This window comes from Leucopleurus acutus (assembly GCF_964270905.1).
Source record: "Leucopleurus acutus genome assembly, chromosome: 15".
Lineage (NCBI taxonomy): Eukaryota > Metazoa > Chordata > Mammalia > Artiodactyla > Delphinidae > Leucopleurus > Leucopleurus acutus.
The window spans coordinates 3346511-3358563 of record NC_139157.1 but is presented as its reverse complement, the minus strand read 5'-3'; the positions used below and the strand labels follow the sequence as shown (position 1 = coordinate 3358563).

Below are 12053 nucleotides of genomic sequence, written 5' to 3'. Positions count from 1 at the left end.
CCTACCAAATTAACATGCAGTCACCATCCGTCACTCCTGGGCTCTGATTCCCTGTCAACCGCACCACTAGTAGGGGTCCTCCTCTGAGTTGGCCCCCACAGCTCCTCCTTTCTGTTCTCTCTCACATTCTCTTTTTCTTTACACTCAGGGACTCTCCCTTTTGCGGGAGCAACCAAAGCCCTTGCCCCTGAGGCCCCAGGGTCTCACCTTCTACAGTTGGTGTGCACCAAAGCATTTTTCCAAACCAAGATCGTTCCCTTCCTGAGAGATACTCTGGAGCTAAATGTTAGGATGACTGCAAGTCCTCCACCAGCTACAGCACCTGTTATGTAAACATGGGTTCTATTATTGCAGGTCAGGGGGTGGCATAAAGTCACATCTGTCCCTTTTTCCTTCTCCTTCACAGTTAGCCCAGGGAAGCCCCAGATAAGACAGGCAAGTGACTGTCTTGATGTAGAAAAATGGAAAGAGGCAAAAACCAACATCATGGCAGCACTCAAGGGTGGTCCAGAAAAGAAAACTAAGCCTCCTGATTATACTTCCCTTCTTGAAACGAAGTTATGGACCTTCCTAGGCAGAGATTCCTAAGTTGGGTAAGCTTTTCCCAAACAGAAGTAAAAGATCTTCCTTATGAGCAACTTCACCTCAAGATTCTATACCTGGTGGATATTTCATCTTCCTTCTCAATACCTCCTCCTTCAGAGCCAGCAAAGCAAGCACAATATACTTCTTAAATGAACAAGAATCAGGGCGTCTCTGGTGGTACAGTGGTTAAGAATCCGCCTGCCTATGCAGGGGACACAGGTTTGAGCCCCGGTCCAGGAAGATCCCACATGCCGTGGAGCAACTAAGCCCGTGTGCCACAACTACTGAGCCTGTGCTCTAGAGCCCGCGAGCCACAACTGCTGAAGGCCGCGTGCCGCAACTACTGAGCTTGCGTGCCTGGAGCCCATGCTCTGCAACAAGAGAAGCCACCGCCATGAGAAGCCTGCGCACCACAACAAAGAGTAGCCCCCGCTCGCCACAACTAGAGAAAGACCGCACGCAGCAACGAAGACCCAACGCAACCAAAGATAAATAAATAAATAAATATTTTAAAATATATTTAAAAATGAATAAGAATCAAAGTCAACATCCATGGTAGAGAAGAATAACAAATATTTGTGAATCAAAATTATGTATAGACTTTTACTATTAAGAACAAGTTCATTTATCAAGATCCTACATCTGGATTGCAAATGTTGCCATGTTAAAGGGCTTGGAATGCATCAGGGATTTTTCTCATGAATATAAGGTTTATAATATTCAGACATGTTTATAGAAAACCATACATCTTCATTGATGGGCTCCAATGACTGCTAAAGAACATTCCACAAATTATTACAAAAATGAGTGTGTAGGATATATATTTAAAACAAATGAGTTTTATTATGTCCACCAAAAGGCATGCACACAAGTTGTTTCATGTCAGTTTTATTTGTGATGACCCCTAAATTGAAATAACCCAAATACCCATCAGTAGGACAAAGGACAAGTAGATTGTAGACTATTAATACCATATTACTTAGCACTCAAAAAGAACAAACAACTGTAACAACGTAGGTGAATCCCACAGACATAATGTTGAAGAAAAGAACCCAGACACAAGGCTGTGTGCTGTTTGATTCCACATATGTGAGTCCCAAAGCAAGGAAAACCAATTAATGGCAATAGAGTTCAGAATAGTGAGTAGGGGTTTTATTGGGACAGAGCACAAGGAGCTTTCTAGAATGCAGGAAATGTCCTGCATCTTCATCTGGGTATGGATATATGTTAACATTAATTAAGCTGTTCACCTAAGAAAGTGAACTTTCTGAAAATGTTATAATTCATTTAATATATATATATAGGTATGTAAGCAAAATCCAAATTTATATAGTTATGAATTGACTTGTACTGCAGATTTGAGTGTTCAACATTTTATACTTTCAGAAAGAGCTTTTTGTCATGGCATAAGTAGTAAATTATCAGAATATGTTTCTACCTGTCTTTGCAATAGAGCAAGAAGTCTGGCAGACACAACCTTAACCAAGTGATGAAGCTTAACATCGCTAATGACATCATGTGTCCTCTGATGTGACCCGATGTCACCTGGATAGTATCCTTGTCCAAAATGTTTAACCTGAATCTGATCATTCGGGAACATCAGATGAATCCAAACAGGGAATTTCTAAAAGATTATTGACCTGGACCCTTCAAACATGTCAACATCAGGGAGCATTTCTAGATTAAAGGAAATGTGACAACTAAATGCCATGTGTGGTTCTTGATTGGATCCTAGATTGAGGGGGAAAAAACGGGCTATTACTGGGGAAATGTGAACATGTGCTCCCACTAGATAATATTATATCAACATTAAGTGTTCTTGGTGTGGTTGCTGGACTGTGGTCCTTTAGGAGAACGTCTTGCTCTTAGAAAATAAATCTGAACTCTCTAGATCATCATAATGTCTACAGATAACTCTCAAGTGGTTCAGCCAAAAATAATAATCGTTGTGAGAGAAAGAAGAGGAGGAGGAGGGGGAGGAAGAGGAGAAAACGTAGCCAAACGTTTGTCCCCATCACTTGGTGTGAGATGGACCCACCTCAACCCAAAATTTGGTTCGAATGTCGAGACTGGTGGTCCCACACATGCACCAAGAGGGTGTGGGAAAGTTTATTGCTTCATAACGAGGCTTTGCTAGGGGAGAAGTGCAGACTCCCAAGCATGTCTGGAAATGGCTTGAGAGCCAACAGGTGCAGGTTTCACTGTGGTTACAGGCGGTTCTGGGAGATTCTCACGTAGGAGTCAGGGCTCACGTGGACTGAGTTCCCACTGGCACCAATGGAAGGACCACGTGGGCTGTTGCATCAGCCTGCCCAGGTTTGGAGCAGACAGGAAGCTGGGTGGTGGGATCTGAAAGCTGTCAGCAGCCAACCATCAGAAATGGAGTCAGATTCTGTATCACATTGTCACATTGGTGATTTAGGTGAAGAGGACCTCAGCACGCACTGTACACATCCTGTAGCTTTTCTGTAGATGGAATACTTTTCAAAATAAAAAGTGGGAGGAGGGAAGATGAGCCTACTGTCCTCTCACATGAGTACCAGGCACTAATACCTTAAAATCAATTTAGTCCTAAGGAAAACAATTTTTGTAAATACGTGATGCTATGTCTTAATCATCTGTGCATGCTTAATCTCAAAGCCAGTGTTCTTTCACAAATGAAAGATTTTTACGGCTCAATATAAATATTCCTTCTTATCTCTATCCATTTACAAGTATAATTATTATGGTCACTATTAAATGGAATACTCAATACTTTAAGATGTCTTAGTTACAGAAACATTGGTCATTTCACTCAAGAAGAAATTATTGAGCGCAGAATATGTACAGGCATTGTATTAGGGGCAGGGATAAAACAGATAAAACAGGGATAAAACAGACTAAGACAGGAATTATCAGTTCTAGATGAAGCTCAGTGTCTTAACACACCAGTTAAGACATTCCCCTCTGCCCTTTGTGAGTTTACATTCTGTCAATATTTAAGAATCTAAGTATACAAAATGTATAAAAGTCAGAAAACCCAGACATACCATTACAGTTACGTGAGAATTTAAGAGTCATACTTATACCAATCATAATTTTCATGGGCTCCCCAGAAGGTGTATTCGTATCCTATTTAATAATAATACATATGTTAAATAACATAATTCTTTCTCTGTTATTACATAAATTTATAGCAAAGTCACAAACCTGTGCCTATTTATAGTAACTGACGTGGACAGAACGCAATATCGTATCCACATCTGCTCTAAGCAGAGAGTTGGAGAAGAAAAACTGTCCCATAAATCCTAAAGTGCATGGTGCTACGGTTGCCCTACATCTAGTACTTCTGAGACTTCAAATATTCTATCCCACTGATTTGAGAAGTTTGCTTACATTTGCTAATCACTCCATTTTTAGGTCCCCAAAGTGTAGTGTCCATAGTGCTAGTAGATCACTGCAAAAGAAAATTGGGGCAGGTGTGGGCAAATAGGCCCTTGGTGGAGTTTCAATTGTCGTCATCTTTTTTGATTCAACTTCTCTATCTGGAAATTCACCAACAGATAGATTGATACACGTGCTCAAAAAAATACTGCGTGGTTGCTTATTATAGCATTATGTATAAAAAGATTAATTCCATAAGAATTATCAGTTATGTTACATTGTGCCGTGGAATACTATACAGACAATAAAAATCAAGTAGATCTATATATGCTGGTAAATTTCCAATACATAAGTAAGTGAATAAAGAAAGGTACAGCAGAAAAGTAGGTGGAGGATGCTCGTGTTTATGTAAGAAAGGGATATCACGTATGCACTCCTGCACAGCTGACCCTTGAGCGACCGCACAAGTTCACTTCTACACAGATTTTTTTCCAATAAATACATATAGTGCTACACGATCCACAGTTGGGTGAATCTGCATATGCAGAACCAAAGATAGGGAGGGCTGACCATGGGACTTGAGAATCCTTGGGTTTTTGTATCCAACAGTGGGTCCTGGAACCAATCCCTTGAGGATTTTGAGGGACGACTGTATACACACAGAACATTTCTGGTTGGTGTCATAAGAACCTTGTAACGTGGGTGACCTTTGGGAAAGGTGAATGGGGTTGGAGGGGGACATATTTTGCATCTTTTCTGTAAGTCCTGCCGTGATATTTACACTTTTTACCATGTGCATGTGTGTATATGTGCGTGTATGTGTATAATATATGTGTGTGTGTATATATATAATATGATGATGTTGATCATTGTGATTGCCACATTGTATTCATCAAGGAAGAGGACAGAAAGTTAAAGAGCTTTTAACAAGAATCTCATATCCCAGTTGAGCAGTTCTTATACTAAACAATGCTGCTCCTCCAGCCAAGAAAGTGAAGATAACTTCAGCTTACCTAAGAAGACAAGATTCCATTTGCACGGTTAAGTCCCGTCACGGAAGCACTTGAAGGAAACATCTCCACAGAGCTCTTACCTCTGTTTATTTGCAATCCTGTTTCTGCACTGGTGGGAAGGGGGAAGGTGGGTGTTTGTGGGGGGCAGGGAAGGGGCTAGCAAATCAGAGTATAAACAAAACTGCTTTCAATCTAAAGAGTTGCTTCTAAACCATAGATCAGAAGGTACCCTCAGTGAACACCCCACCATGCTCAGAGTGTCTGGTAGTTCTGGAAAGAATGGAGAGAAAGCATTGCCCCAGCCACCAGCCTGTCCAAATTGTGCGGATGTTAAGTGACTTCCCCAGCCTTTCACATCAGCAAGAACTGCTGCTTATCTACTTCCTTTGCGAGTTACCATTTCGTTTGGAGTCGGTTATGGTTTACCTGCTTCTTCACACAATCCTATTCAAAGTCTTAAAAATGTCACCATCCAGGTCATCGGATTCAACCTTCTGATGTTACAGATGAGGAACCCGGCAACAGGCATGTCTTTAGACTAATGGGACTTCCTTTCTGGTCCACGTGTGAGGACTCACCCCCGGATGCTACTCTGTATTCTTGTCCTTCTTTTCCCCCAAACTCCCCTCTCCCCGCCAACCATCTTGGGCACACTGGAGGGCAAAATGGCCCTTCTGGTGGGAGCCAGAGAAACTAAGGTGAGAACTGAAGAACATCTGAACTGTAACGCTCTTCGCCATCAAGCTTCTGTGGAATGTGTGCTTGTGAGATTTTCTTCAGGGGTCAAGATTTTCTTCCGGGGTCAAGCCCACTCTTTCATATGAATGATTATAAATAACCCTTTAAGAGATTTTTCTTGTAATAATTAAAAATCTGATCAACTATTCTAAAACAATTAATCTGTTTGGAAAAAATCATTTCAACTGGTTTTAGGGGGTCATGTAGACGTAGGGCAGTCAACAATCTAGATGTTCAGCTTTAACTGGTTTTAGAGGTACGGAGTTGCTAAGACTTCCCCTGCCCCTGTTTCCGGATGCCCCCAAAGCCAGTGGCCTGTGGATAATACAGGGAAGCCACAAAACCCAAAAGCCAGTGTGACGTCAAACAGGAACACAATTTTAAGAAACCAATGTTTACTTCAGACATTACCTCGTCAGATGAAGGAATAGCTACCCATAGACAGTCTCACTGTGGCTCAAGAAACCTGAGGAGTATAAAACATGAGCAGGTCATGGGTTCTGTTCAAACCTCCCCTGACCTCCTTCACTGCAGAGGCCCCCTTCGGGTGACTTTACACCCCAGAGTGACAGGAAACCAGAAGACTGGGCTGGATAGGATCTTAACCAAGCTCATCAAAGATAGAAAATACTTACTTTTAAAACACTCATGAGATTAACTGAATGTAATAATAAACATTTGACATCATTTTATATCCAAAAATCATCTTAAAAGAAATGAGAATTAAAGTCAGAAGACAAAACAATGCAGAACTGTTAGGGCGTGGGTGGGGAAGGGGGAGAACAGAAATGGGTTTCCGAGAGCCTAGGAAGAGCCCACAGGGGCTGAGAGAACAGGTTTCTAACTAGAGGGTGAGTGTTGGAAAATAGGCTTTAATGTTATATTTCAGTGTAGAGTAACTAATGCAACATCATGTGATTAGACCAAAGTATCTAAGTAGATAACAATTCCTTGAAAAGGGACCAATATGAAGGGAATGTGAAGAGAATGAAAAAATAGAAGTATCTTCCTATGGGATAAGATCAATAATTATAATTATTCAGTGTTTCCATCAGAGCCTCTTCCCACATGGTCTTCGACATACATACCCATCACCTTCACAGCCAGATGAATGCTGTAACACACTCTCATGTCTAAGTTCAAAGCCATGAAAGACAGTAGATGCAAAGCAAAGCGAAAATTGTGGCCGGCATTGTCCGTTTGCACACCAGATCTCTCTAAGTTGTAAAGACAAAATCTTCGTATGTTTAACATGTTATGCAAATATCTCCCATCAGTAGAGTCTGAACACACGGTGGACACAGAGCCAGCTGGGGCCCACAAGAGGACCATATCCTGGTCCCGATCGTGACTTTACACATACGCACACACGTCAGATAACTTCAGCGGACCTTCCAAATAAACGTGCAGCCAAACTAGGACAGGACACTTCACTGTCCCTTTGCCGCAGCTGAGCAAATAAGTCAGGGAGAAAAAGGAAACCATCCGTGTGTGTTCACAACAACCCGTTCACCATCTTACCTTCATCTCATAAGGAATCTCTTAAAGAGAAATGATTAACAGGACAGGAGCCGCTTCAGGAAATAGCCACCTAGGGCCTGAGTGGACACCTACCCTCGTGACTGGGGCACAGATTGGTGGCAGGTGAGGGCATGAATAGGGGCAATGGTTTCCGTTCTTCTGTTCAAAGTTCCCACTCCACTCCCTCCAGGCAGCCTGCATGCTTACTGGCTGTTTAAAACTTCAGACCAAGCCAACCTGCTGACAGACAGACGGTCTTAAAATCAATGACTCCCAATGAAACTTAATTTCCAATTGCCTTGATCTAATAGATGCTATAATGTGCTTTCAGTGGTTGAAATGAACAAACACGTTGGCCTTCCAAGTTGCTGGAGCTCAAAAGAAACCCCTTCTGATATACAAGGTCAGCGAGACTGATGTAAATGCTTTTCTCTCCTGTTCAGTGTGTGCATATTGTAAAGTTTGGCTGAGAGACTCAAAGGAAAGACACAGCCTTGAGTTGGAGACGTGATAAGATCCAGGTCCTTGACCACGTGTAAGTGTCCTTGTATATTTTGTTGCAGGTGCATCACCACCCGTCACTCAAACACTAGTTTACACCTGGCCTCCCCATCTTCCATGGTCAAAGTACCCACAGCCATACACCCTCCCACATATGTAGAGATGTGTTTCCATCACGTTCGGTGAGTGCCATGACTACCATTTCTCAAGGAAATGCATTCACAATCCTATGGTACTTGAGTATTCACACACTTAATGGTTTCTACAGTTACATATTCATAGGCAATTATCTAGTAGCATTTTTATTTGCCAAATGCAAAGGATACAGTAAAATCAGTAGACATTTTTAAGCTCTAACAAAACCAATCTGTACCATAAGTCACTTCAAAATTATGATAATCTCTGAATAACATAGATACAAATACTTAATATTGCCTGTTACGACTTACAAAATATTCTCGGCCGGGTCCTATCACACTAGGGAATGTGCGAATTTTGCTACTACTGTTAGTACAGGACCTCCAGAACACAGCTTTTTGAATTCTAATACCACACGTTTCCACCAAAAGGACGATAAATGTTTGTTAAAATACAATTCTTATTGCTTTTATACATGCCAGCCATGCATTCACTAATTATTAGAAAATGGCATAAAATGTATCCAAGGTTGTTATATACCAGGATAATCATGTCAGTTCCCATAGACTTCACTAGCTGCTTAACCAAAGGAACATAGATAGTAGGCACCTTTGAGAGTAACCTCGGGTCAAAACTGAATGCTGAGTATAGAGCCGATGAATTTGTCAGACACCCCTGGTGATACCGAATTGTTCTCCCCAAAGATGGAAAAACACCAAAATGCCATTCAGATAGAATCATTGCCATATTTGAATGTCCTACCAAACGCCATTTTTTTCAGTAAAATTAATTGAAAAGCTGCACTAACTTTTGCTCTAAGATCACAACTGAGCAAAGAAAGTCAAAACATGGGCAGACACGGAGATGCAACCGCTCCTGCGGCGAGTGGGAGGCCTCGCCCTCACCTGCTTCTATTAAATCCCACTGGCCAGGGAGGGCCAGAACCACACCCTTTGCTTTAAAACGCACGCAAGCCATGCAAAGGGTTGCAAGGGGACACAGAGATTCATGTCTCACGAGCAGGAAGGACTTTGGTGACGTCGTATTTCTTATGACGTCAAAGGAGAAAAGCCATGGACTCCATTTTGGAGGTACACGCCCAGTCCCCTGGTGCTCCGACCAGCCCCTGCCACCGACCAGGCCACAGGGCTCCCCTCCGAAAAGAAGAGCGACCCCAAAACACAGCTCCTCTCCCTGCCTGGGTTCAGACCTTTCCCCCACAGGCCCTTTCACCTCCCCTTCCACAGCTTAACCGATAACAAAACATTTGCATCTGGTTCATATTTCCTTTGTGTTTAAACTACAGTCCAGAAAAGAACTTGACTGGTTCATTGGGGCCTACTTTCAACCAAATTCAGAATACTGTAAGTGAAATAAAAGGTGTCTGACTGGGTTGCTCTTATGTGGCAATCAGATATCCAAGAATTACTTTTGCTTCCATAGGAAATTTCCCATCCTCACTTTTTCGTTGGTTTGATTCTAGGGAAAGGAGTCCCCAGATGCTTGCAGCACAGCATCTCCCCTCGAGATCAGTCCACCATTAGATCTGCCTCAAGCCTCACCTCCAACTTCGGGAGGATGCAAAGGGCCGCCTGAGCAGATGGGGATTCAACATGACGCAACCCTGAGCATCCCTGGACTGGAGAAGCCTGGGAGAAGCAGCAGCCCTCCTGACGCCCCTTGCCAGCAACACACATGAGGGGACAGCACCAGCACCCACTCTGCAGACCCAGGTGTCCTGCACAGACGTCAGTACAGGCCACAGAACCACAGGACACCCCCATGTATGTGACAGCAAGGCAGAGGATGGGAAATTGCCAGCCATCCCCAATCCATACCCAGCCTCTTCCAGCCTCCTCTCCCACTCCACCCCACCCTCCCCTTCTCCACACAGAGTTTCAAGTTCACCCAAATTTGGGTCTTCAATGTCAGCCTAATCAGCACATTCCCACTCCCCCGCCCCCCATTTCCTGGAGGCACATGTAAAATCCCATTTGTGGGGAGAAAAGTCTACTCAAGTTGCCTTGACACAGGGAGCTGCCGAGCACCGGCTGGAGCATTCCTGCAGAGCATCTCAACTCCCAGACCTTCCCTGCAGGCTCCTTTCCTTTCCTCCAGCCCGGCTCTCCCTACCTTCCTCCTGGCTGCCGCCCTCAAAGCAGGCAGTGGGCTCCTCCTCTGGGAGCCCCGACTGTCCTCCACCCTCCAGGGCTTTGCGTTTCTTCGACATCTCTGCCGGGGCTGGGGCTTTGGGGTGTTCTTTCCGCACCCCCAGCCTCCCCCCTCGGAGAGGAGAGTGAAGGTGGGGTTAGGTGGAGGGGAGAGAGACGGGCGAAAGAGGTGGGGAGGAGAGGCCGGGGAGGGAGATGGCTGGAGAGGAATTGCTGCTGAAGGAGGGAAGGCACTTTGGGGAAGCAGGAACCAGGCGGGCAGGCGGCGCAGAGAGCCTACAATCAGTTCAGCAGCAGTCCTCCGTCTAGGGGGCTCTCTGCTCTCTCTCTCTCCCTCTCTCTCCCTCTCCCTCTCTCCCTCTCTCCTTCCTCCTTCTTCTTTTTCCTTCCACTAGAAGGGTAAGCCCAGAGGGAAAAAGAGACCAAAACACCAGGGAGGAGAGGCTCTTTGGGTGCTCAGCTGATTCCTTTCTAATTTAGGAGGGGGATGGCGTGGGTGCTGGGTATGGGGACTTCTAGCCCTGTCTGTAAAGGACTGGTGTCCTAGGCAGGGAGGTGTTGGGAGGGGGGAGGGTGTTAGTGGTGTTTGGAAGGGAATATTTTCAGTGGATTACAAGGAAAATTGGGTAGAATGAAGAAAACAAAATGCTGCAGGATGCAATATAGTGATGCCTTCAGGTGCTAGGGGCACAGGACCCCCTCCTCCTCTGTGACATCATTTGAGCTTTTGCAAAAGGGGTTGGGGGAGGTGCAGGGAGGACCAAGGAGAGAGGCAACAGAGGCCCGAGGCAGAAAGGGGAGGGGGAGGGGTCTTGTCCCCATTCAGAACTGAGGAAGGAGGCCCAGAAAGGAGGCAGGAGGGTGGGGGCCTCCTCCCAAGGCCCCCTTGGGTCTAGCCTTGCGGAGGCGGCCGTTTGCAGCTGGAGGGCAGCCTTGCAGGGAACTTGGAGCTGGAAACTCGGTCCAAGAAGCAGTAGCCGGAGGCAATCGCTCAGGCGCTGGGCTCGGCTGCCCTCCCTCTCACCTCCTCTGCCACCCCTGAGTCTTCTGGTTTTATCCACTCAGGTCTCTTTTTTCTCACCTCCACTCATCACCCCTCTTCCAAAACAGTCATGTCCCCAAACAACACACACACACACACACACACACACACACACACACACACACACACACACTTTCTTATTGCCGAAAAGGATGGAGGGAAACGATGGTAACTTTTTAAATGGTTGGATTGGAGTCTTTCTGGACTCTCAAGGGTTAAATAACAGGTACAAGGAACAGTCCACTCACCGCCGAAGTATGCGAAGCGCCTGTCTGCTTTCCGCTTCAAGTTCACACACTGGAAAAAGAGAGAAAAAGCAAAGAGGAAAAAAAAAAAAGCGGGCGGGCCCGGAGGCCCGTGGGTCCAGGGCTCCATTGAGAACTGCGCACAACAAGTTGCCAGTGAGCCCAGGTGGCCCAAGTTCATGACCTCTCCAAGAACACTCGCTTCTGCTCCACTCGGCAGGCATATTCCAGAGGCGTGGGGCAGTCTGCCTTTCGCGCTGATCTCCCCTGAAAAGGAGCAGACAACTCTAAGCGGTGTGTGGCATTCCTCTATCCCTCTTGTCCATCTGGGGGTCTCCGGGAAAGCCGCGCTGAGCGCTCTAGGCGCCAAGTAAGACCGGTCCATTTCAGCTCATCCTCCCGCGGCCGCAACTTTGGACCCACACACCTACAGAGAACCTAAGTGCGAGTGTGCGTGTGTGTTTGAGTGTGTGCGCGTGAGTGTGCCAGCCTGTCTGCCCGCGCGCACCGGGCTTTGGGGCGCATGTGCTCTCGGGAACGACTCTCCCTGGCTGCCTGGAACTTGGAGAGTTTTCCTTTAAGCCGGAGCTGCTGCTCGGACACCCCCCCTCCCCCCCCCCCACCCGCGTCCAACAGGAGGCGATGACGTCTGTAGCCTCGTTGCCAGACAGTCCCCAGGCTGCCGCTGCCGTTCATTGACAGGAGCGGGCGCTCCGACGTCAGCAGCCGGACCTTT

The 12053-nt window shown here is 45.6% G+C and overlaps 1 protein-coding gene across 1 annotated transcript in view; it reads right to left on the bottom strand.

The window, feature by feature from the left end:
• PDE10A (phosphodiesterase 10A) overlaps positions 1 to 10089 on the bottom strand; it is a gene marked incomplete at its 5' end in the record, with an annotated part of 577771 nt that extends 567682 nt beyond the window's left edge. Inside the window, one exon of the mRNA XM_082855961.1 lies at positions 9993 to 10089. Within this exon, the coding sequence (XP_082712087.1) occupies positions 9993 to 10089 (97 nt within the window). The remainder of the gene's footprint in view (positions 1 to 9992) is intronic.
• Positions 10090 to 12053: the final 1964 nt, after the last annotated feature.